The sequence below is a fragment of the Gopherus evgoodei genome, chromosome 1 (assembly GCF_007399415.2).
Source record: "Gopherus evgoodei ecotype Sinaloan lineage chromosome 1, rGopEvg1_v1.p, whole genome shotgun sequence".
NCBI classification, from domain to species: Eukaryota; Metazoa; Chordata; order Testudines; family Testudinidae; genus Gopherus; species Gopherus evgoodei.
The window spans coordinates 201,609,872-201,636,651 of record NC_044322.1 but is presented as its reverse complement, the minus strand read 5'-3'; the positions used below and the strand labels follow the sequence as shown (position 1 = coordinate 201,636,651).

General features: G+C 42.7%; 1 protein-coding gene across 1 annotated transcript in view; it reads right to left on the bottom strand.

Moving 5' to 3' along the window:
* IMPG2 (interphotoreceptor matrix proteoglycan 2) overlaps nt 1-26,780 on the bottom strand; it is a 106,401-nt gene that overhangs the window by 6,717 nt on the left and 72,904 nt on the right. Inside the window, exons 11-19 of the mRNA XM_030582514.1 lie at nt 23,998-24,056; nt 16,972-16,989; nt 14,534-14,778; nt 13,459-13,544; nt 7,995-8,313; nt 5,849-7,542; nt 4,621-4,840; nt 2,696-2,906; nt 1,302-1,490 (exon numbers count right to left, since the gene is read on the bottom strand). Of these exons, the coding sequence (XP_030438374.1) occupies nt 1,302-1,490; nt 2,696-2,906; nt 4,621-4,840; nt 5,849-7,542; nt 7,995-8,313; nt 13,459-13,544; nt 14,534-14,778; nt 16,972-16,989; nt 23,998-24,056 (3,041 nt within the window). The remainder of the gene's footprint in view (nt 1-1,301; nt 1,491-2,695; nt 2,907-4,620; nt 4,841-5,848; nt 7,543-7,994; nt 8,314-13,458; nt 13,545-14,533; nt 14,779-16,971; nt 16,990-23,997; nt 24,057-26,780) is intronic.

Below are 26,780 nucleotides of genomic sequence, written 5' to 3'. Positions count from 1 at the left end.
AATTCAAACCCCATTTTAAAACACTCACTCCATTTTGTAAAAGCTTCCTCCAGCCTTCATTTTTGCAAACCCTGCTGTAACCTTATTAGTTTAGTTTAGATGTGTGAATGAGGTATGTATGAATGATGGAATCAACCTCCAGCCCCAGCCTGTCCTGATGAGATAAAGTTCAAATACCAACGGCTGAAGACCTAGACAACAGCCCTAAACAAAGTAAGAAGCATCCACCCTAAAAAGAAAAAGACAACAGAACAACAGAAGGAAGGTCAAAGCCAGGTCCAAGGCTGAAAGTCACGCCTGCAATTGATGGGTGATCAATCTAAACCCAGAGGCAGCGTGACACAGCAAGACCTATAAACTTTGAATTCAAACTAAAAGCCTATAAAAAAGAAGGGTGAGATGAGAGACTCTGGGTAACATTCTGCTGCCAACATGGAAGGACATCAGTGCCTGCCCAACAGAGATCCAGCTTGTCCTTGTGCCCGGCTTTCCTGGACAGTTAGCCGCCACAAGCTACGAACCCAAGCTACAAAATCAAGCTATGAACTTAAGCTATCTTCAGGACTGGTAACTATGCAGCAGCTGCAGAACATCTGGTGTGTGTGTGTGTGTGTGTGTGTGTGTGTGTGTGTGTGTAGGTATTAGGTATAATGTGTGTGTGTATAAGAATTAAGATATTAGTTATCAGAAGGGTAGCCGTGTTAGTCTGGATCTGTAAAAGCAGCAAAGAATCCTGTGGCACCTTATAGACTAACAGACATTTTGGAGCATGAGCTTTCGTGGGTGAATACCCACTTCCTCAGATGCAGCTCCTTGCATCTGAGAAAGTGGGTATTCACCCATGAAAGCTCATGCTCCAAAACGTTTGTTAGTCTATAAGGTGCCACAGGATTCTTTGCTGCTTTTAAAGATATTAGTTGTTAGTCATGAATCAAATTGTTATCATAATAAATGTGGCATCTTTGTCTTGTCCCCTTTAATAAGATCCTGCTGGTTTTTACTGGTATAATATAATTGGTATAATAATCCTCTGCCTCATCTGACCTCACTGGTGCTTTGGATATACTTACCCAGTGTTTGCATGCAAATTGAGCTTGGAGGAAAGCTAGCTGGCTGAAGTTAAATCTTCACTTGTAGCAATGCTGGCAGGTTAGAAAATCAACTGCAAGAAGTGGTGGAGATTATGCCTGCAACCCTTGAGCACATCCACCTTTTGTTACTCGGGTTTGTAATTTTGGGGTTCGCACTGGAGCTGTAGCTGCTGGCCAATAGTGCTCTAGAACTTTAGATGCTCTACATACCCTAATGAATCCTCAGTGTCACTTTTTGAGTACTGGTCTCGAAGGGTCCTGGCCAGGAAGAAAATGACAGCGGATGCCACAAGAAGGAAGCCAGCCACTGAAGCAATTGCGATACCCACAACCAATGGCTCCGAGACATACTCTTCACAGTGCTCTCCTCTGTACCACCAGTTCTCACCTACACGACATCTGTAATCCCCCACACCAGCAAAAAAAACAAGGAAACATGAAAATTAAATACTAATACCAAGAGATCAATGGGAAAAAAAATGAGATACTTTACTACTATAGCTGCCTTGAGTAATTACTAAGCATTAAACTTTCTGTTGCTAACATGCCAATTAAGGTTGTTTAAGAATTTTACGGGAGTGCCATTTAGCAAATATAGGGGGATATTTTTTGTAGGGAATTTTAAATATTAATTATTTGACAAAAGTGTGGTATGTGTGTATATTACAGATGATCTAATTAAATCTATAATACACATCTGTGGTTAAAAGACATACATTTTAAGACTACAAAAAGGGATGTTTTAAAGCTATTTAATTTCTCTAATGTTGGTTGTTGTAACTCTTATGTGAGTCAAGTATGGATCCTAATTCCTGAGATCTTAATACTTATTGCAGGTGACTTTTTTTCTAGTCAAATAATGATTAGTGTGTTGAGTTTCCTTTTTCTTGCATCAGCTCTCCCTACCCAACCCCCTGCTTTGAAATCTGTGTTTATTTTTTTATATATTGTCATGGTTTCCCATAAGAAAATTACATATTTTTAATATGTAGCAGGAACACTGGAATTTGGTTGAGGAGCAAAAATCATGATAGTTCTCCTCATACAGTTGTATAAATCAGAATAATCCCACTAAAGTACTTAGACTTACACCAGAATCAGGCCTCAAGTCTCTGGTAACAAAAATTTATTAAATATCTAGCCTTCATCATCCTATTGTTCGTTTTGCTAGTCACTCTCAATTACCTGGATAATGGTGTAGGTTATCATGCCAGCATAGACTGCCTGTCAGAGTAGGCCAGCATCTTTCAAAAACTGAAAACAAACGGCTCTGTTTGTTCGGGTCTTTGATCATTTGTACAGGATTTTTTCCCCCATCTTGATATTTGTTCATATTGGTTTCTCCTCAATTGAGAGTACCATTTTTAACAAATCTGAATTTTCTAAAAGAACCAACGAAGTGACCTTTATGATGATTTGTAACATTTTGCCACATGAATACATCAAACAATGGATTGAGTGCTAATCATTTGGGACCTCTGTCATTACACTCAACATTATGCCATTTTGTTGTTTCAGTTTTTTGTGGGGATGGGGATATAGAATAGGGAAGCAAGGTTTGTACTTCCTGTTTCTGAAAGCCACTAAGACAAAGGATAACATACCTACAGATGGCCCCTTGTCCTGGGATTATGTCGCACTTCCCATCATTTTGGCAAAAGTCTGGTTGCAGGTCACAGATGCTGTTACAGGGCAATCCTTCAATGCTTAGATAGCCAGGATAACACACACACTCTGCCTCACCACTCCAACGATTTACTAAGCATTCGGAGAACTCATTGCAAGCCTGGAACTTGCAAGGATCAGCTTGATCTCCTGAAAACAGAGAGAGACAGAGAATGTAGATAACAGGTTGGATAGTTTTTAGCTACCTGGTCTACTCTACATCAATGAGCATTGTTATCTACCATACTGAAAACCAACCGTGGAGATCATTCAAGACTCCTGGTCATTCTTAGTACAAATATAGCATTTCTAATGCATAGATCTGAAAGAGCTTTGCCAAAGAGCATATGTATGTGGTGTTAACCTCTTTGTACCCCACGTTCCCGTTTATAATATAGGGATAAGTGACTTGCCCAAGACTAGACAGTGAGTCAGTGGAAGAGCTGAGCACAGAACTTAGGTCTCCTATCCCCCATTTTAGTTCTCTAGCCACTGGACTATGCTGCCTCTTTCATGCTTTCCATCATTGGAACTTTTGCCATTTCTCAAAGTTACTCTCTGCTTAAAAAACAGCTGAACTCCAGCACTATTCATTATAGAAGAGCTGTATTATAGCCCTGGGAAGAGCGTAGTGAGGTTTGTATGTATCCTTACAGTACGCACAGTGTGCTAGACAATGTGTGCACACAGAGGAAGAGCCTGCACTTCCTTTGATCCCTGATCTATCACCACATCCACTGAAATCTGAACCATCAATTGACATTAATTATTAAGGACAGTTTAAAAATCAATACTGAAGATTTTCTAACCAAATTAGATCATCTCTCCCCCTCTCTTGTGAGAGACAAGCTACTTCAATGCAGTAATCACCATTTGCCAATATGTATCACAGTTATTTCCTGTTTTTAGTATAGGGAAAAATATTTCTCCGTTGCTAATCTATGCTAACTCTTGGCAAATGCTGACTCCTTAATTGCAAGCATTGTATTATGGTGAGGTATCTCCTGGAGATCACGTGTTTGCACAATTATCTCTGGAAATAGAGGAAGACAAAATAGAAAACAGCTTCTCCCCAACACCCCACCCCATAACCAGAGGAATTGATTAAGGAAAGATCTTTTTCACTGTTACTGAGATCAGACCCAGAATTCCAGAGTAAAAATTCATCATCTTTTGGGAATTAGATTAAAGATGCAAGAATGTCCAGAAGAGAGAAGTCCAACTTGGAGTCAATCTACAGTGATAAGTTATGTAATATTAGATAGTGACCTGAGGAGTTATGATAATTAACATGTTTGTTACAGTGAAACAGGAGCAGCTGCCAGGACATTAACCCTATCTACACAGTGTGTTAATGCCATGACTCAACATTGTGTTCTAGCAGGAAGCAATTTCCCAGTATATTTATACCCTTGAATGAGTTATTTCTGGGAGGAAGGATCTGCCTAGGAAGAACTGCATGGAAGAGTCCAGCCAAATGAGGGAGCCAGGAACACGAGTGTGCTGGAGTGGGAGGGAGGCTGGGAAAAACAGGCCAAATTCTATGATCTAACCTTCCCTCTGCCTGCAATCACAGTGAAGTTGGTGGAGTCGCATAGGATGCAAGTCAGCACCAAACATGGCCCCAAACTTCTCCAGGAGGCCGTAAAGTTTTGGTGGATGCTGGTCCCACTTTGCCTTAATCTGCCCCGCTAAACAGATTGGTTTTCACAGTTTTAAACACTCTGCTGACACCAAGGCTGAGAAGAGTGATGGTGCTCTTCTCTAAGACACTGAGAGAGTCTGCTCAGTTTTTGAACCCCAAGCATATTTGACTTAGCAGACGCTACTCACTGCACTGGCAGCACTCTCACACTGTCATTACCTGATTCCACGTCCAGGGAGTACTTGTCAATGGCCAGGTTCATGGTCTGGTAGGCAGTGTTGCAGAAGTCTTCCAGAATTATATAGACCGCATTCGTGACATTACGAGGCACAGGTTTTTCAAACTTCATGCGGCTGTTCACCACAATACTGCCATTCCTGAAGTTCAGGATTTCGAGATTCTGGAAACCTGTTAGATTGGACTGGAGGTAGGGAACCAGCTGCAATGTAGGAAACACAATATCTGAACTGCTATATAAACACAATGATAGAAGATTTATTTCTGAATCTGTCGTCTACGCCCATGGCAATGCTATTACATCACACACAGAGACTAGACATTTCATCCCAATCACATTCAAAAAAAGGTATCAAAACTTTTACCCAGCTAAGGCCTTACTGGCAGCTTATCAGGAGCCTGAGAGATTCACATAATTTTCATAATATAGAGCAAATCACTGCACGCTTCTTGTTCTATAATAGAAGTGCATCCCACTGGATGCAGTGCTCCATCTTGATCCAAGCAAGCTCAGACTACATAACAGGACTTATCTCTTGGGTATCACCCTTCATACATGTGGTTACTCCAGACAAACTTTTGATTTACAGTTTAAAATCTGATAATGACTCCTGTGGCATTCTGCTACCCATTGGCTATTTAAGAGATCAGTAGATCTAAAGGCTGTTTAATTCACTGAGCTACAGCTTTAATAAAATAGTTGTTCTAAATAAAAAGCATCTGAAAACAGGTGAGAGCATCCAATAATGTATCACTCTGCACTCCCAATTATTTTACCCATTGATAGAGCAAATGAAAGCACTGTTTGGAAATGTGTTAACACAAGGAGCCAGTGGAGGCAATTAAAATACATGATTTACAGCAGCCAAGCATTTGTCCCACTATTACTAAGTATTTAAGAGGCTTATTTTTACCCTGGTAAATCTTTCCCATACACAAGTGAAATGTCAACATTTGAGACACTAATATTCAAATAAAAGCATTACATTTTCCAACCAAATTCTCCCACTACAGGATAAAAATAACATCCACTATCAAATATGAGTTACTCTCAACCTGTGGGATGTACTAGGCTGCTGTAATTTTGTTGCAAACACTTCCTCTGTGTGTCTCTTTCCCCCCTTTACCTACATGCACTGTAAGAAAAGATTTTAACTTGGGGCTTATAGTAACTGCTAGTAACAGATATTAATTATAAAGTGAATCTTACCAGTTCTAAGAATCGTTGTTCCAGTGCCTTATATTCTGGAGAATTTTTATTGAATAGGTCCTCTGAAAACATCATGTTGGTAACACGGAGGCTAAAGAACACCACTAAAGCTCGTGAGGACCTGGTAGTGTTGCGATTTGCATGCGTGGGCCAAGCTACGCTGGCCATCTCTGTGGAGTGGACATTAGTAGATATCTCCATGCGACTAACAGTCATACTTCTTTCTTCCAGGTTCATCTCATGAGGATACAACATTGTGCCCACATGATCCAGCTCCACTGAAGTATCCTGTACTCTCGTAGTCATGTCCTCCCCCAGTTTTGTTGAGCTAACAGTAGGCTGAGATACTGTATATTGTGTAGTAGGGAAACTGGACAGAGAACCAATAGGAGTCTTTGTTATAGTCACTGTTGCAAAAGAACCCACTGCCATATTTAAGCTACTAGGGGTTCTAGTGTCATGGTCTGTACCAGACAGTCCAGTGAAATCCTCTGAACCAGTGGCCAGCTCCAGTAAATAAGGTGTTATGGTTGAAACTTCAACCGTGGTCGGTGCTTCAGATTGCATGTCTTGATCTGCAGGTTTCTCAGGCACCCTTACAGTGTTGTGAGTAGGCCAAATATTTATTGGTTTCACAGCAAGTGATCCAGAAGCTTGCTGAGTTGTGAAGTGCAAATCTGGAGTTTGCTGCTCCTCCATTAAAACATCAGTGACTATTTTTTCCATCACAGGAGTTGCTGTCAGGACTGTTTCTGGCGTGAGGAGCCCAGACCATGAGGAATCCATGTCTTGATGTCCTATTGAAATAGCTACACCCGACTGGATTACTGTGGATGGTTCTTCTGACTTTGTCCCTTCCCTATTCTGGTTTCCTACTGCTTCATAAATTATTTGATGATCCTCGCTGGAATCATCAGCTTGTTTTACATTGAATGTCCCTGTAGATGTAAGGAGATGACCTTCTATAGAGTGATCTTTTTCATGTGGTGAGATGGAGGTCTGTTCATCTGCCATATCTAAAGAAGAATAGTCCACTGAGGGCTCATATGCAATGGATGAAGAATAATCAGACATGCCTGATGCCTCTGATGTTTCCATGGACAGTTCCATATTCAAGGTTTCTTCTGTCCATAACATAGGCACCTGCTGAGTTGCCGTTTCTGAAAGTCCAGGTACGTTTGATTCAGAGTCATCAGTGAATTCCCCTCTTGCATTGGTCATGCCTCCATCCTCAGGATTACCATTTAATTTATCTAAAGAATCAATGATATAATCTAGGATCTGTTCCTCAGGAGTATCCTGTGCTCTGATTAATGGAGAATCATTTTTATCTTTCAGCCAGCTTTCAGGAAGATGGTAGACAACTGGCTCTAATGTTGCTATGCCCCATGGCCATGCCTCTTGACCTGAAGCATCAAATGCTGATCCAGATCCATCCTCATACATAATTTCTCCTCCTGGATACAGATCGGGTTGCAGAGGGTTCACCTCTAAATATACTTCTCCGTCCTCCAGACTGTCATGGGATATAGAGTCTACGTCAATGGGCATGGCTTCTCTTGCCTTCTCTGTAGAGATCACTGTTGGTATAGAAGTTGGAGGAACCACAGAAGTGTCTGTGGATGGCATTTCTTTTGACGCAAGATGAGGATGTAGACTGGAAGGCAGAAGAAAGCCTTCCGGCACTCCAGCATCTTCAAACACAAAGTCAACAATTTTCATTTAGTTGCAGCTTATGCAATTTAACTTGTCAAACTCTCTTTCTCTTATCTCCCCAAGGATCAGTAACTCTGTTTTTCCCCGTTAAATACATTGATCTCCTTACATGCCAAAGTTAGAAGTATCTATTGTGGATTTATCTACTGCTGTGTCCAGCTAAAACTACTTGGCAGTGTTCCTGTGAAATGGAATAACGGGGATCATACATACACCATTAATCTCTTTAGGGACAAACAGGCCTTATTAGTTGCTATAAACATTTAAATTTAGAAGTTGGTTCTTTTTAGTCACATGCACATTCTGAAGGTGAAACTGACTGAATACATAGGAGTTTCTAGGAAGTTGTTTTGGAGGGCCCTGGCTCCTGAGCACAAGGTAACATTGTCACCCAGGCTTCAACTTTTGTAAATGAAATGAAGTAACTTACCATCTTCTGAAGAAGCAGGGATAGACAGCCATTCCTGAGAGTCCACAGAAGAGCCATTTTCTAATATTGATGGGGTGCAAGAATGAAGAATCTGGCCCCCTTCCTCTAGACTCATCACACCAGGAGAAGAAGTGAGGACAGCCTTTGGTGTTGAATTCAAGTTGTTCTCAGAGTCCAGGTTTTCAGATCTTAACCAGATTTCATTGCTATTGGACTGTTCACTATCAATGGTGAAACCTGGTTTGGTGAAATCAAGTGGCAAGATATTGCTTGTAGTTGTTGTATCTGCAGAGGGCCACTCAGCTAAAAGGGCATTATCCTGAAAGATAAATCCATAATAACCTATTATTGTATGACTTGTGTCTGCATAAGGACTCCACACAATATGCTAACTAATATAGTAATTGTTAACTAGTAGCAGCTTCTGCTTGATGGACTTCTTTTTCCCTGATTAGGGGATAACATGCAGTATCAAGAGGTTCCAAACTGCAAAGATTAGCAGTGGGTGCCTCTGTTAGTAAGTTATAGGGGAAGGGCTGCATATGCCTCATCATGCATGTGACCTACATTTTAAGTCAGCCCATGTTCATTCCAAAGGATAGGATCATATACAGATTCTTTAGAGGAGAACAGCAGCATTCTTTGAAATGATATTCAATAGCAGTGGGATCATGTGGATTAGAATGTGCACTACTTATGCCCATCTGTTTTCCTTTTATCAACTGAAAGAATTTACTGATATGTTATAAATAAGGTTACGATTTTGTCACGGTTATCTTTAGTAAAAGTCAGGGACCTCTCCCTGACTTTTACTAAAACTAATGGTGACAGAATGGGCCAGATGAGGGATGAGAGCCCAAAGCCCTGCGGCAGGAGAGGTGAGGGCACCCGGTCACCGGTGGTAGATGAGATCTGTGAGAGCCCCGTGGCAGCTGGGAGCTCCAATCCTGCCGTCCCAAGGCTGAAGTAGAAAATGTCACAGAATCAATGACTTCCATGACATACTCTTATCCTTAGTTACAAACCAGTAATATTCAATTAAATTTTTCACAGGTCAGATAAAGGAAGCTGCTTATGTTGACAGGCTAAAAGTCTCTCTCTAGGGTCACAGGGCTCTCTGGGTGTTTGCTCTCTAGGGAGCCTGCCAGGGATCACAGACATTCAAAAGTGGTGTGCCGGATTGTATTTATTTATCTCAAAATAAAAGGCTAAGCATGCCAGCATCTTGCAAAAAAAAAATAAGTATACAAATACACCACAATGCTATTAAAACAACATGCTATTCCTATTAATTCTATTAAAACTATTAAATTAAAATTGGAAATTAAACTCATGAGAAATTAAGTGAATGGACATCTAATTTCCCTTTCTTATAGCCTGATATTTTAACAGCTGCTCTGTGGGCTTTTTCTTCTTTTTCTGAAAAACTACTGTGCAGGACGCAATCGAGTTAACTTATGAAAGCACGTCAATTAACGATTGCTTTATGTTACGTAAGCACCTGATTAAAAGTGTACCCCTGTAAATCAAAAAGTATCAACAAAATCTAGCTTCAGTGTGTTTAAATATAAATTTAAAGTTTATAAATTAAGTACATAGCATGATAATAGTGGGAAAATAAAATGGAAGTGCATCTGCCCAGCCCCCATCAGTTCTGCCTTCTAACTCTTCCATCTGCCCAGCCCCAACAATTAGTTCTTGCCTCTAGCCCCACCTTGCTCTCAGTCCCCCCCCTCTCCTCCCCCCCCCTTACCTGTGGCCTTCCCAGCCTCATCTCTGCTCTTACTGGGATTCTTTGCCCAACCCTCACAGCCCAGGTTGGGGGGAGGCTGCAGCAGGGTCCCCCTCCCCCTTCTGAGGCATGGGGGGAAGGCTCCAGGGGTGGTTCACCTCCCTCTCCTCTCTCACGTTGGGTATTACAGGGCGGGAACAGGGAGTGGAGCTGCCCTGAGCTGCAAGGCTCTTTCTTGCCCCTCCTGTGAGTGAGTTGGGAGGGCTCCCCTCCTCCTCCCCCCACCCTTCCTACAAGAATAGGCTAGGCTGCTGAAGGGTGGGGAAGAAAGCTGAGCTGCTGCTTCCCAGCAGGCATGAAGGATCAGCTGATGCTCAGTGGTGGGCAAAATGGGAGGTCCTCATGGGTTGGATGTGGCCCGTGGGTCGCCACAACGTTAAACAACGTTATAAGCTATCCATTGGCTGACTCAAGTGCCCCTGACTGTAGAATAGAAACCCAGCTGTCTTCTTGTAGTTCATAGACATATTTGGGTAACAACACACGCTTTTTTTAAAAAGCCTGTTAAAACAGTGGACTCTATAAGAAGAGGAAGAATGCTTAGAACTTACATAGTGCTTTTCATCTCCAAACTGAGTGAAATGCAGAAAGTAAACAAACAACATACATGGTGAAAAGCAAATTTGATTTCAAAGCTTTTCTTTTTATTTCCTACACTATACTAGTGTGTGGGCATCATAACAATCATAATGTTTAGCACTTTTTATCCTCAAACAATGGGTCCACACAGTACCTCTGTGAGATAGGATAAGTATTGTTTCCATTTAGCACACAGAGAAAGCAATGCAGAGAGATTAACTTAACCAAGACCAAAGAGGGGGCCAGCATGTTATCTGTGACTAGAATTGAGGAGCGTGGCTTCCAGTCCTTGGCACAGAAAAATAAACCAGGCGGGCAATGTGCACACCAGTGCTCGTTCCTGTAGCATGAATAATTGTCAAAGACTCATCTGAGTTCAAATTGTCAATTTCAAATTGCATCTTTGGTTGTAAAACTTGCAATCTGATGTGTGGGCCTTTATCCTGCAGTGTAATTCACTAGTGCAGGCCCTTGAACTCCACCAAGGAGAGGAGTAGATGCTAGGAAATTACACTGCAGAACACATTAGTTATATAATTCATCCAATAAGGGAATAGAAACAATACCAGATGATTTATGTAATGAATCTGTAGGTGTGTGAATTGTGAACACTCACAATGGACTCTTCACAGTCTATATCTAAGATTTATTCTGAAGTAATTTGCAAATGCTGAACAAATCTGAGAATTTAATTATCTGTGTTTGAACAATTTGTTAACAGACCAAAAAATGCACATTTCACAGAATAAGCTGTTTTCTTGTGAATTATTTGTTCAGCTCTTTAACAAGTATTTGCCTTTCCTATTTTTATGACTAGCCATTATTCCACTCCTGATATCTTTGTAGGCTGTTTTCATTTTAGCAATTGCAAGCTATCAATTAATTGAAAATTAATATACGAGTTATGTGCTTCATGAGCAAAAATCATCAATATATGTAAAACTATCAGGGTTAGTTTTGTTTTTTTCCCAAGATTAGCAAAATAAGTATTAAAAAGAACAAACATAAAAACTGGTATCAATAACTTTTCAATGCAAAATTTTTAAATGTTAGCACGCAGGTGCCAGGAACTGCATTTCATCATTTATTTAATGTAGAGAGGTGTTCTTATGACAACTAATGTGTTTCAAAGATTCTTGTTATGGTACAATGTTATATTAACAAGTTTAATATTAGAGTGGCAAGTTCTGTTTTTGCCAATATCATCTGAATGGCTTACTAATATGACAGATCGCTGCAAAAACAAAAAAATACCAAATTTCCAATTCTTGCTGCCAGAAAGACATTACATTCAATAATCCAGCCTATACAACCACCACCTCTGGTTCAAATCTTATCTGCAGGATTTGAGAGAGAGACAGTGATGGGGATTTGTAAAATTTAAAGCTAACTGATATCTGCTACTGATCAGTTTGTGAAGTCAGGATAGTCCCACAAAAATATGATGAAATTAAAATAGAGTCCTTAAAATTTTAACTATTTCTACAGAGGGGCTAATACAAAATATAGTAGGACTCATTTTCTCACTGGCACTTAATTTCCCCTATATTGCTTTAGCTGTGAAGAACAGATATTGCAACTAAGCAATTAAAAAAAATTCAGCCTTATTTTCTGTTTGTAAACTCTCCATAAGCAATTTGATTTCCTTATTGAAATTGTTTATTAAATAATTTTTGTATTGTTCATTGCACATAGCAGCTTGCTGCAAGTATTCAATATCTAAAATTGAAGCTCTTGATTGGAAATGTAGGTCACATGCTATTGTTTCTATTTCTTGACTGGATAAACAGAGCTATTGGAATCATGTTTATGGGTGCAAATACTTGCTTTTACAAGTTCATAATTCCCTTCCAGAAAATATTCTCAAAAATCCAATTAAAGTGAATTGCTGCAAATTCATTTGCTAGAATATCTGCAGAAAGTGAACAAAGAAGAGATGTAAGCACAGCTAAAGTTATTTCTTTTATTAATGCATGTATGGTACATTTTTAAGCTATTCACTCATCTCTAGTAAATATAGAAAACCATTCTCTACAAATTAGCCAATACATTCATGCTGTTCACCATAATCAATCTGTTATGACAATTCCATGTAAATTTCTAGGTTGCATAGATTTATTTCTTAAGTTTTTATTCCGTCAAAGATTCCCACTGAAGTCAGTGATACTACACATATTAATATACTGTATATTAATATAATGTACATCATAACATACACTCATATGAAGTCAATTCGAGTTTTACTTGAGTGAAGACTTCAGGGACTTGGCCTGAAATTAGTTTTGAGAGTCTGGACACACTTATCTGCATAATGGGCCAGATGAAAACATAGATCGGATCACCACCAAATTCAGGGATGTTCAGAAGCGGTGTCTGAATTTTGTGGCTTAATTTCAGTTTATCTTGATACGTATATAGTCAGGTGTTGCCTTAAATGCCTTCAACTTTGGAGCAAGCTTGGACATGTAAAAATGAAACTACTGGCCAAACTTTTTCTATATTTCTTTTGCTGTTACTGAGATGTAGGTTTGTTTTTATAAAAACAGCACTGCACTTCTGAGTGATAGCAGTACAGCTGCAAAGAAGGAACAGGAGTTATATTTTAATCTAATCTCTTCCATGGGTGAAATTTCCCCTCACATCTACCTCTTCTGTTCCAAGAAAAGGCTCAAATGATACTCTTCAGTTGTGAGGACCATTTCCCTAGCCATACATAATCAAAACATTACAAGAAACCAAAAGGGAATCCTAAAATGAAGAAGTAGTTAGACAGGCTATAACAAGTACACAGTACTGGCTTGTACTGAAAAGAACAGATCAGCTTCTATTGCATGAGGCATGCCACTTTCCAAAGACCAAATATTTCCCAAAAGGAAGACTTTCAAAACAGAGCTCTCTCGTCAGACTGTATGGGTATTGTGTGTATTTCTGAGCGTTCATTCTGTATTTCAAACATGGCAGAGAGCTGTGTTTTGGGATTCTGACTATACTTCCACCTTTTAGAGTTAAACTATTCGGTTGTGTTTGTAAGTATGCGGCTGAAGGACAAATCAGAGTCATTAGAATGAGAATGCAGTGCAGAAATGTACTTACAAGATCAATTTCTGGAGACTCAAGAACAATTGGGTTTTCAGTAATCCTGGATGTGTCTTCAGGTGCAGGGGAGAGAACTTCTTTCACTGTGGAAACAAAAGATAAGTTGTTAAATCACAGTTCATATGGAATGGTTATTGTAGTTTATATGATGTCAAGTGTGTTTCGTTGTCTTTTTTTTTTGCTGTCACATCTGGGGGTGCCTGAAAATAATTAAAAGCAGAGAATAAGAAAACATTCAGCATTTGAAGGTGCCCATTGTCCAATTTATCATCCCAATTTGCACTTAGAGAATCCTGTGAAAGGTTACACTAGCACTGCACGGAAGTTGTTTGTAGAAGCATCAGGGTACTCTGGATAAAACCCTCACTCATTTCTCCTCTCTCCATCTCATATTTGCTTCTAGGATCTTCTCAAAGTGCTCACCAGAGTGATTGAGAGTCTGCAATGCCCTTTATCAGTCACACTTAAAGCAAGGATAGAGGAAGGATAACAACCTAGATAGATAACAATTTCCACTGGTAACAGAGAGGACATGGAGAAGACAGCACTTACCAGGCACTGGTCTGTGCTGCCAGGGTCCAAGTCAGCACTACTAGGCTGAAATTCATCCTAGTACAGAGGGCCCTATGCATCACTTGAACTCCATTTAAGTGATGCATAGGGCCCTCTGCACTGAGCTGAATTTCACTTTTACAGAATGTCATCAGCATCATCCTGCTGTAAGAGGATATACAATATCATACAAAGTATATATTTTGGGTGGAATTTGTATTTCCTTTAGTTACTGACATATGATTGAAATCATCAATGCACACCTTAAAAATTATACATCACAATGTTAAATTAATTTAAGAGAGGCTAAAATGATGGGTTAGGGATAGGATCCTATCACTATTGATCTCCTTTGATTTTGATAAAATCAGGAGAAAAGGAGGAGCCCTGTGGACCATACCACTACATATAACTTCCTCCTTTTGAGAGAATAGCTCCTAATCCCCCACACCATATCCTTCATCTTTTTTAAACATAAATTCTGATTAATGGACCACAGCATTTCTTAAGTAATACACACCATTAATGAGCTGGAGAGAGTCAGAGTCCAAGGTCAAAGAGATGTTTTCAAGGAAAGAGTTCTTGTGAAGGATTTCAGCAATATAAGTTCTGAAGTCACTGATTGTGTACACAACAGTTGGGTTATCCTCAAGTTCTATGAAGGAGTTGTCCTCCACTTTGTTGGAATGAAGGTTAATAAGGTCCCAGGTGGCATTGCTGATGGCTTCCCCAACAAATGTGACAGCGTAGTGGACCTCCACACCACTGTGGTTTTATAAAGAAAAAGGGAATTTAGATCAGAGCTAAACAGTTGGCCAGCTATATCATGCATTCTGGTTGTTTGAGGAGCCAGGTCTCACACTTAGAAAAGATACAACAATTTAAAGGGGGTCTTTGGTAAAAATATATGTAATTATTTTTATGTTTGTCTAACTCTGTAAAACATAAAAATGTAAAATGTATCACAGTTGTAGCAAAATCTTCAGAGAGAGCGCCACCCAAACTGAAAATCTCATACTTCCAACACCATGACAAGACTAAATATTTGGTTTTATGTCATAGTTATTAATAGGGCCAACCAATATCCAGAAGTGGAAATACTATGTGTGAGGAGCCCAGGTTTTTACCAGATCTTGTCAACCCTATAAATGACTTTGAGACATGGAATCAGCCTGGAAAAATGTAAACAAATAAATATAAAAATTTGAGAGTCCTTGATCATCCCTAGTGGACAGGTTGTGCAATTTAAACCTGCTTTAAATGGTGCTCTTGATAGATCTAAAGATGTGTTTATATTATAGGCCCAGGAAAGTGCCTGTTTATAAGAATGTAGTTGCTCTCATTTATTTTTCATTAAGAAGCTTATATTTTGTAAATTTGTACAGCTGAATTATTCGTGCCAATCGTACTCTATTTTCTTCTCATGAGCATGCTTGGATTTACTTCCCCACAAGACAATGCAGTAATCAGAGTTACCATACACAGAGCGTAAGCACCAGGGAGCTTTAGTTAGTGTTTCACACTTTGACTGTACAAAGTGCACAGTGAGAAAATGGGGTTGTCTATGACGAACCAGGAAACCCTGCTCCAAAGATAGGTTTTCCTCCTGCTGTAGAGCTGGAATGCATTCCTAATCAATGGCTGAGCTTAGAGAGAGATGTAAGCACCAAATGAAGCTGCACTAAGACCACAACTCTGCTGGAGTTTTGCTGTTGCCACCTTGGCTAAATTTCACCAATTGTAGGCACATCATGGGCACTAAGTATCACTACGGGGAATGGAAACAGAGCACAACAATGAAAAGACAGGGCAAAAATCAGAACCCAATATGCTGGATGAGAATAATATCCGGATTTAATAAAGCCATGCTGTCAGTTGCAGCTATTAAGTGCAATTAATAACTACTGTCATCCACCAGAAACGGGCCCAAACATCTGTTCCTTGGAGCAGCGTTTCTCTGAATAGATTCTTTTGCATCCTTTCTTGCAGAAGTGCATGGGAGCAAGGGGATGGCTTTAATACTCGGCTGTTTTTACAGAATTTTTTTCTTTTCAATCCCTTCTAAAATCAAATGCTGCTTCTCTCTAAGATTGTTTACAGAAACCAGCTTTTATGTTAAGATGTGTATTAGAGGGAATTTATATTTGACCTTTAATGGATTAGGAGCCCACGGTTCATTGACTTTTGGGAACTTACCTGACAAAACAGGTATCAAAGAGAGCGCTCTTTGAAGCCCATATTAATCGGAAATTACTTCAAAATTCTTCAAATGAATAAGGGCTTCAAAGAGTGCTTCCTCTTTGATTGCATTTTAGGAAACCTCTAACAAAAGGTCAATAAACTCTGACCTCCTAATCCATTAAAGGTCAAGTATTAACTCCCTCTAACGTGTATGTGTCTCACTCTTTGATATATGTATAAACATTCCCCAAACAGGCCCAGTCTGATCTCTCCTTCCAGCTGAAGAAGGTTGATTACAACTTCCACTCAGGTTCACATCCACACTGGCCTTCAAACAGCTAATGGGGTTTGCATGAGATGTACAATTGTCTTAATGTATTTGGTTTTATACAGTAATAAAAAGGAGGTACGGTACCTATCAGTGGCTCTAGGTGCCCTGTCACAAATTGCAATGCAAAAACAGTAAACACCAGTTAAGCTGTAGAGTGTCCTACAAAAAACCTAGTTCACTAACCGATTCATGTTTAGGCAGAGTTTCTTGTGTGACTCTTTCTGATTACCAGTTAAATCAGAAAATCGGATTAAACTATCTGAGGCCTAAAACAGATCAGCTACTCGTAGTTTAAAGTAAATCTACAGCAAGGGATAAATTTTTACTGGATGTATCCTTAATTCTGGAGCCATAACCACTCTGTCATAATAACTGGTAGTCTCATGCGATTAGCACGTCTGTCTAAATTTACATTACAACAATAAATGTACATATGTTGCCTTTACCTGTCATCATCAGGAGACCTAAACATTAAAAAAGAAAAATATGTTAAATGAGAAACAGTTTTGTCGTTCCATTTAAGTCTTCTAGTTCAGCGGTTCTCAAACTGGGGGTCGGGACCCCAAAGTGGGTCACGACCCCATTTTAATGGGGTTGCCAAGGCTGGAGTTATATGTGCCTGGGGCTGAAGCCCAAGCTCCATCACCCATGGCCAAAGCCAAAGTGCAAGGGCTTCAGCCCTGGGTGGTGGGGCTCAGGTTGCAGGCCCTCGGCCTGGGGCTGAAGCCCCTGGGCTTTGGCACCCCCACCTGGGACAGCAGCACTTGGGCAGGCTTAGGTTTCGGTCTCCCCTCTTGGGGTCATGTAGTAATTTTTGTTGTCAGAAGGAGGTCGCGGTGCAAGGAAGTTTCAGAGCCCCTGTTCTAGTTTACTCCTTAGAGTGACAGCTCTGACATGATATAGAACAGGCAAATTTGAAAATAAATCAAATTAAATAGCTTACAAATAAAAAATGTTATTCTGCGACATAAGGGACCAAATTCTGGTTTCACTCAACTTAATGGAAGATTCACTACTGGCTTCAATGGGACTAAAAGTTGTTCTACTAAGTCAGTGCAGTTGTACTAGCATATATCAGGAAAAAAAAAGGCACAATAATGTTACTTAGGGCTACTTTACAAACATGTTTATTTATCAGAAATTAGTAGGATAGTCTTGCTGGGATATTTTGCCAGAACCAGCAAGGCCTTCTCCACACATGCAGCAGCACGTAGTGCACATGTAGCTATACGTCACAGTGAAAGGTAAACTGTCTACAGTGCAAAAAGAACAGGAGTACTTGTGGCACCTTAGAGACTAACAAATGTATTTGAGCATAAGCTTTCGTGGGCTACAGCCCACTTTATCAGATGCATGTAGTGGAAAATACAGTAGGAAGATATATATGTACACACACATAGAGAACATGAAACAATGAGTGTTACCATACACACTATAGGGAAAGTGATCAGTTAAGGTGAGCTACTATCAGCAGGAGAGAAAAAGAACTATTTGTAGTGGTAATCAAAAAGGCCCATTTCCAGCAATTGACAAGGAGATGTGAGGAACTGTAGGGGGTGGGGAAATAAGCATGGTGAAACAGTTTTACTTTGTGTAATGGCTCATCCATTCCCAGTCTTTATTCAAATCTAATGTCTACAGTGCGGCATTAGGTACATGCAGCAGTGAAAGTCCCTGGCAGGGGAAAGTCCCTGGCAGCTCCTCAAACCTTTCCCTGCTGCCTCCCCAGTGCCAGAGCCAATCTCACTGCTGGAGCCTTTCGCTGCAATGGGGAAAGGCTCCAGCAGCAGGGAGACAGTGGGACAGGGTAAACAGGGGAAGCATTGCTTGGGCATGTAAACAGAGAGCTGTGTAGGCAGGGTATATACTCTAGGCTTCTGGCATGTCTTTACACACCTAAGCCGTGCACACTGCTGCTTATACCCATGCTAGGGGTGTGTGTAGTGTACGTACTCTGCACGCTGCTGGGGCTGATAGGAGGTATGAGAATGGCATTAATGGAGATGGAAGCCATTTCTCTATGGAACTGGTATGACATACGCTGAGACCGTGAAGCTTTTCTATACTGCCACACCTGTGTGTTTTAATTCTGACTTCTGCTAAAAATGAGAACTGAAAGAGCTGTTTCCATGCTCCTGCAAAGCTTAGTTTCCCAGGCAGAGACTGCGAACAAGGATAAATATTAGGGAGAATGTGATGTGGCCATTTATCAACTACAAACCATTTTATGAGACCACCACTTCATTTTACACACCTAAAGATCAACTAATCGTTGCCAATAATTAACAAACCATTGCACACTGGGCTAGATTTGAATTTGTCACTACACAAATGGGCAAATCCTACCAAAAACAGGCCCACAAATAACCTTTTGAATGTTTTATTATTTCATTCTGTAACAGCTTTTCTGTGGCACTCATAACCATAGATTCTGAACTCCATCACAACCCCTTCCCCCCAAAAAAGTGTTATCCACGTACACACAAGGAACTGAGGCACAGAGAGGGTGAATGACTTGCTCAAGATAATCACAATAGGTCTGTGGCAGAGCTGAGAACTGAACCCAGATTTCTTGATTCTCAATCTGGTGCTCGAAACACAAAAGTATCCTTTGTCCCTTGCCATTTTTGCTTCTGGTGAGTATTGTAGCAACTGAATTTACTGGCAGGAATATTCAGAGAAACACTGACTTATAAATCAACTAGTGCAAAATGTTAATGGCAGATAAATTTCAGATTCGTACTCCTGAGTATTCACATCAGAAACCTAATCCTAAAAATTATCCTCAATCCAATCAGGAAACAGAAATGTCATGTGACCTGTGCATCAAATCAGCTCAAATCTCAATTTCAAGCACTTGCTATAAATCACTTTACAAACAATCCTTACAAAAAAATGACTGTGAATCATTTTGAAGAACAAATAAATTGGAGAAACACAGTCTTTTCATAGAATATTGATGAACAGAAAGACAGCCATAATACATCAAATAAACAATTTGTTACAAAGTATTCATCTAGTTCTTTTTGTGACGTAGAGGTGAAATGTTATATATTTCATTATTAACCTTCTGAGCCACTCAATCTTCCCTAATAGACTGGATAAAAAATTAGGTATGCTCAAAGTTTTCCCAAGAGTGTTTGGATTCCTCTGCATTTAATACTGTGACGAACTGGGAAAGTTCTTAATGTTTTCTCTGAATACTGTATTGGTGCCTCAGTGTCTCCATGGCAGTTCTTAAGTATCTGGCAGAGCAAAGGGCCAGTGCACCTAAATGCCTGACACTCTGTCTCCTAGCAACTGATGGCCTGGGCCCCTCCCCTGCAAAGGTGCCAGCTGAAGGTGTTGGAGACAAAGGGATCAGGTGACCTCCTGGCCCGGGAAAGGGGCTGAGGAGAGAGGAGGGGCTGGGAGTGGTTGTTAGTCTGGAGCTGGCTGGGGTCAAGGGTGGAGGGCAGACCTGGGGGTCTGGCTCACTGCCCCCCAGAATGGACCCAGCCGAGGGGTCCGGTTCGCTGTATCTACAAGCTCTGTTTTAGACCCTGTTCCTGTCATCAAATAAACCTCTGTGTTACTGGCTGGCTAAGAGTCACGTCTGACTGCAAAGTGGGGGTGCAGAACCCGGTGGCTTCCCCAGGATCCCGCTGGGGTGGACTCGCTGTGGGAAGCGCACGGAGGGGCAAAGGATGCTGAATGCTCCAAGGAGAGACCCAGAAGGTGAAGCTGTGTAAGCTTCTTGCCCTGAACAAGTCTGCTCCAAGGGAAAGGAGGCTCCCCAAAGTCCTGACTGGCTTGGTGGGGAGCAGTTCCAGAGCATCGCCCGGTGACTCCGTGACAACTGGTGGCAGAAGTGGGATGTACTGCACCCCGTGAATGGCGCTGCTTGCAGTAAGTGACTGGGGAGCAGTAAAACAAAGGAGGGATAATGAGGACCAGGCGTGCTGAAGGCTCAAAGTGGGACGGTTTCAGGGGGCGGTTAACCTCTGGAAGTGTGTAACCAGCGAGAAGGACTGTTGGAGTAACGGGGTCCCCCTGAGGACTGCAGCAAGCAGTCTCATGGGCGGAGGAGCTTGCCGCTCAACCCTGGGAGACAGAAGGATTTTGCAGTAGCAGGGTTCCCCTGGGGATTGCAGGAGCAGTTCCAGGGGTGGAGGAGTCTGCAGCTCGACCCTGGCAAAGAGGTGGTGATCACGAGAAGGGCTGGCACACCAGGGGTTCTTCCTGGAAACCATGGGGGAGCCAAGAGCACACAGGCCTGTGAGTCCAGAGCCACTTGGGAACGGTAAAGTGATGGCCTATCACCATCTCCTTAAGAAGGACATTGTGATCCTGTGCACAAAAAAAGGGTTACGCATGGGGAAATTCACCAAGGCACAGTTAATCGTGCAGTTGAAGAAGCAGCACCGCTCTGAGGAGCAGATTCCTGGCCCAGATGGGGCTACAAGAGGATCTAAAAGCAGCTGAAGCATCAGCCAGGCATCCCCGGGAGTCTGGTCCCCAATCAGACGAGGGTCTTCACGACTGGGTTCCCCATCAGGAGATTGAAGACTAATGGGATGGAAGCAGAGCCCGAAAAAGCGAAAAAACCATAAGAAAAAGGAAGAGCCCGAGAAAAAGCTGCATGAGAAGCAGCAGCAGCGTGGACTGGTGATGGTGGAGCAGAGAGACATAGGGGGCTGCCCAGGGGTCAGTGGGGAAACACGCCTGCGAGGGCAAGACCCTGGGACAGAGAGAACTGTGGTGGTGCAGCCCCAGATGCTGAGGGACTGTGAAACCTGGGTGAAGTTCCCTGGGGTAAAGCCCCTCGCCCTGCCTATGGCCCAAATCCCTGTGCAGACCCAAAAGGGGTCGGGCTGGCTGGTAGTTGGGGTTCTCCAGGATATCGGCTGGAAGGCCCTGTTGGGGGGTGACTGTCTCCCCATGGAACAGGATCCAGGCCCCGCTCCTGTAACGGCCGAGGGTTTAAATTCAAATCCAGGAAACCAATTGGCTAGAATGAAAATGGTCAGTGAAAATGCAAATGACCTGGCTGGCAGGGGGGAGGGGCTGCTGGGCTCAGGATACCTGCCTACCTATAACCAGCCTCCTGGGGCTGAGTGGGAGGGAAAGATGCTCCCCGCCCCCCTGCACACCGGAGAGGGGGCTCACACTGGCTCTGATGCTGTGACCAAAGCAGAGAGCTCGCTGCCTGTCCCCACTGGGACAGCAAGGGCAGCGCTGAGCATGGGGGGAGCTAAAATCCCAGCTAAGTCGGGGGACACCCGGGCAGAACAGGTCAGCTGCCAACCAGGTTTGCCTGGTCCAGACGTGCTGCTGGGAAGTGATTACACAGCAGGGAGGGAGCTACCAGGGACAGGGCTCAGGGGGGCTGTAACCCCAGGCCCAGCCAGCGAGAGGGAGCAGGTCCCACTCCCTGCCCCAGCTGCTAAATCCCAGACTGAGCTGCAAAGGGATCCCTCCTTGAAGAAGCTGAGAGAACTTGCTGGCCACAGCGCTGCAAACCCCCTTGGGGAAGGCTGCAGGGACAGAGTCCTGCAGGAGGAGGGATTCCTGTACCGGAAATGGGCTCCCCAAGGGAAAGTAGAACTGGGGGGAATCGGGAGACAGCTGGTGGTGCCCCAGGAATCCACAGGGTTCTTCCCTTTTGAGCTGCTGGATGGGAGGAGAGTGAGGGGACCCCTGAACCTGAAAAGGGAGGATTGGATGAAGAAGGGGGAAGACCCCCGGGGGGATCTCTTCCCTGAGGTGGGAGACAATCTCCCCATCAGGTGTTCCCCGTTCAGAGTCACTGGGAAAGCAGCCCAGAACCTGGAGAGAGAGGTCAGGGACATGCTGGCTAAAATGGGATCCAGCCATTTTACAGCCCATGGGCCTCACCCGTGGGGCTAATCCCCAAGCAAGACAGAATAATCTGGTTTTATGGGGGTTATCAGAAGCTTAAAGCCATCACAGTGTCCGATGCCGACCCCATGCCTAGGCCTGGGGAAATTCTAGACAAGCTGAGAGGGATGGAGAACTTGGCCCTGGCAGACACTGATAACATGTGCATCTTTAGCCAGACCTGGGAGGAACAGGTGTCCCAGGTGAAGAGGGGGCTGGGCTGCCTCAAAAAGGTGGGACTAACGGTAAAAGCTGGAAAGTGCAAGGGGGGACGGCAGAGGTTTTGTGTCTGGGCCACAAAGTGGGAAGCGGCTGCCCAAGCCCAGAGCTGGCAAAGGCCAAGGTGGGGGCTCTTAACCAAGGGAGCCCGAATCACAGACCAGAGTGCTGGGAAAAGACCCAATCCCAGCTTGAAGCCCAGGGGTACTGGGGTGGCAAAGGGTGTGGGCTGCATAAACCTTCCCACATGCGGCCTGCAAGTGCCATCAAGCACACCCGACCTAAGGAAGGGCGTAAGACTGAACTGTCCTGGTGTAACTCACACCAAGGGATGGGAGAGATGCCGGGGCATCCATGGGAATCTTGGTGGGTTCGAACTTCCCCAGGTCACTGGCTGGAGTGACCTCGCTCAGTTCAGTCTCGAAGGGGGGAGAGATGTGACGAACTGGGAAAGTTCTTAATGTTTTCTCTGAATACTGTATTGGTGCCTCAGTGTCCCCATGGCAGTTCTTAAGTATCTGGCAGAGCAAAGGGCCAGTGCACCTAAATGCCTGACACACTGTCTCCTAGCAACTGATGGCCTGGGCCCCTCCCCTGCAAAGGTGCCAGCTGAAGGTGTTGGAGACAAAGGGATCAGGTGACCTCCTGGCCCGGGAAAGGGGCTGAGGAGAGAGGAGGGGCTGGGAGTGGTTGTTAGTCTGGAGCTGGCTGGGGTCAAGGGTGGAGGGCAGACCTGGGGGTCTGGCTCACTGCCCCCCAGAATGGACCCAGCCGAGGGGTCCGGTTCGCTGTATCTACAAGCTCTGTTTTAGACCCTGTTCCTGTCATCAAATAAACCTCTGTTTTACTGGCTGGCTGAGAGTCACATCTGACTGCAAAGTGGGGGTGCAGAACCCGGTGGCTTCCCCAGGACCCCGCTGGGGTGGACTCGCTGTGGAAAGCGCACGGAGGGGCAAAGGATGCTGAATGCTCCAAGGAAAAACCCAGAAGGTGAAGCTGTGTAAGCTTCTTGCCCTGAACAAGTCTGCTCCAAGGGAAAGGAGGCTCCCCAAAGTCCTGACTGGCTTGGTGGGGAGCAGTTCCAGAGCATCGCCCGGTGACTCCGTGACAAATACTAACCTGTGTCAAATTATGAACTTTTGAGAATCTTGGAGAATTATCAAATACATATCTTGAATGGCAAAAGATGTGTTTATTGTATTTAAATCCATAGGACAAAGAAACAGGGGCAGGCATCATTAGAGGGGCTTTAACTGACTTCAGTGGCAAACAGCTGATCAAATTTGACCTCTGTGACAGTGATCAGTAAAAGCTGTGTAAGTCAATGATGAGAGCACAAGCGTTAGTTTGTATGCCTTTCTAAATCTATTTACCTGAATTCCAGCACATGGATATTATTGTATCCAGGTAATTCTTCAAATGCATTTTTTACCTATTTGGGAAAAATAGATAAATATAGTTTACAAAAATAATACCGTTAATTTTTTCCTGTTGACCTATAGCATTAGATAGAAATGGAAAAAATGTTTAGGAAATATTTGCATTATATAAAATGATGAGTTTTGTATTTATAATAGAAAAAGACATAGGACATCATAGAATGCTTTATCTGTATACATAAAATGAGCTGAGATGGCATCTCTTTGTTGTTACAGAAACAGAAGGAAATTGTTAGTACACCCAGTACCGATAGGAAAGCTACAAACATCTGACTGTACACTGAGAAAAGGGAACTATAAATCTGCATGGTCACAATGGAGCTCTCTGGCATCTTAATTCTGTAGTGGACTTTCAACAGACATGCATGAGGTTAAAACACAATCAGATTTTATATGAGCCCATTTAACTGAAGTTCTCCATATCTCCTGACAGCATACACTACTATCCTGCTTATCCAACTGAAATCTTTTTTTCCCCCGAAAGGTTCTGACTGCCTCTACAAATTTTTTGGATTAAATGTAGGCCAGATTAAGACCAAAGTCTTAGGCTCTAGGCCACACTGTAGCAGATCCCAAGACACAGCAACGAGTCAGCGTACCAGGTGCTGGTGCAGAACGCAGCCAATTGCTACTGGACTAGCTAGGCTGCTTTAACTAGGTGGAATTATCAGGGGTTCAGGAGTGGGAGAAAGATAACAATCCACTGGGTGAGGGCAGGGGAAATGTGCGGGTGGTAAAGTGCTGGTGTATCCAGGCCTAAATAACTAGACCATCCTGCAATAGTTGGCCACAAATAGGAGAAACCACCCTTAATTGTGTTCATGTTGGAACAGAAAATCCCTGTGATTTGTCATCGCAAGATTTTTTACTCCCCAGATTCCACTCTCCAGACCTGCTTTTAAATGATCTGTGGTGAGACTTTAAGTATCCCAAGAGCTGCTGATTTTCAAAGGCTTCTTTGTCCAAGCACAAAGAGAAATAGGCAGGGAATCAAAGGAACAGAGCATCCAGATGCCAGGTGGCCCCTATTCCATCTGACTAAGGCACTATTTGGCCACACAGCTAGGAAAATTAATACTCTGACCTAAACTGGCCATACATGACAATTGTGGTGACACCCTTTGGCTGAAGGATAGAGTACATCTATTTCCCACCTCACTCAGAATGTGGCATAGAGTCAGCCCCAGTATAATGGATTCAACAGACTTCGACAAGAAGAGCTCCAACTAGTAAGACTGAAAAGGGAATAAAGCTAGAGAAAAGAATGCCATTATGGTTTGTTATTTCATAGCACCCAAAGTTGTGCTGAGTGTCTTACCTAACACAAAAGAAAGACATGGTCCCTGCTCCAAAGGGCTTATAGTCAAAATGTGGACGTCAATGAGTATGGGTGAGAAACAGAGATGGGGTGAGGGAGGTCCAGATTTACAGTGATATGATCTCACACATGCTCAGTTTCAGTGGACACATATATATCGGTGGCCCAGTAACTATTTTTTCTTTTTTTCTAAATGATAAAAATACAGCTCTAGGACAGCAAATATTATGGACTCACTAGTTGTGGGAATTGCAGAAGAGGTGCATTTTCAGGAGGATTTAAGGCTCTGATTCAGCAGCCCTTCCTTATTCAGCAAAACACCTTTGTGCTTAATTTCCATTTACTTCAATGGGATTTAAGCATGTACTTGAGTACTTTGATGAATAGGAATAGATTTAGGCAGGTTCTTAAATGCTCTGCTGAGCTGGGGCCTAAGTGAGCAGTGAGTATGGGCTTGGTGGCTCAGGTTACAAATGATGTATTACATGTAAGGGGTGTCCACCCATTCAGGAAATGTCACTGCTCCTAGATGGTACCGAGTAGTGCTCTGTTGTTCTGTGACCTTCATAAACTTTTCTAATGTGTCATTCACTCTCTTTGGAAGAATTCACTGCACTGAAGGAGTTGCTTTTACAGTCATTTGAAGGTTCATTCCACTCGTTAAGATTATTGAAATTAAGCTGGGAAGTCTTTCTGCTTTAGCAGTTGGGACTCTCTGTTGTCCTTCTCACATATTCTGGATCTTAAAACTGGCTCGGTTATACAGGAGCTCAAACCTGGCCAAAAATTTAGAGAGCTCTGAGGTGAATTTAGGCAGGCCATGCACTAATAAGGAAGCATTAAAATTTTAAACAGCCTTTCCAAGCCCTGAAGTTTTATTAAGATCAAATGGAATTCCCTAATGAGACAATGAGAATCCTGACACTTCTTGAAGCCCTGTCTCCACAGCCCTATCTGTGAGTCACTGAAATACTCAGGAAGAATAGGGCCAAACTTAGTCCTGGGATAAACAGGTGTGTAAACTGGCAGAATGATGCAACAGAACAAGATGCTGTTGCTATCAGCCAAGCCTTTTCCACTAAGCAATAATGTTTTTATAATAATAAAGCAAAATACATTAGTAAAAGCAGAAAAGGAAACAGAGAACTTCCCAACTCAGGCTTCAACGGAGTCCCTTTGCCCTGATGTATGGAGCTCAGCCTTCCCAAAAGCACCCTCCCATCTCTACCTGCAAAAAAGACAAATTATAGTCCTGTACAAAGAGATGGAGAAGCTCAGCTACTCATTACTGCAGGAGCTGTTGAGCCAGCATTCTCTCAGGCATTTCAGAAAGCATAATTTTGGAGAGTTCTAGTGTAAAAGGAAAATCCCACGGTGCTACGCTGACAAGATGGTGAGT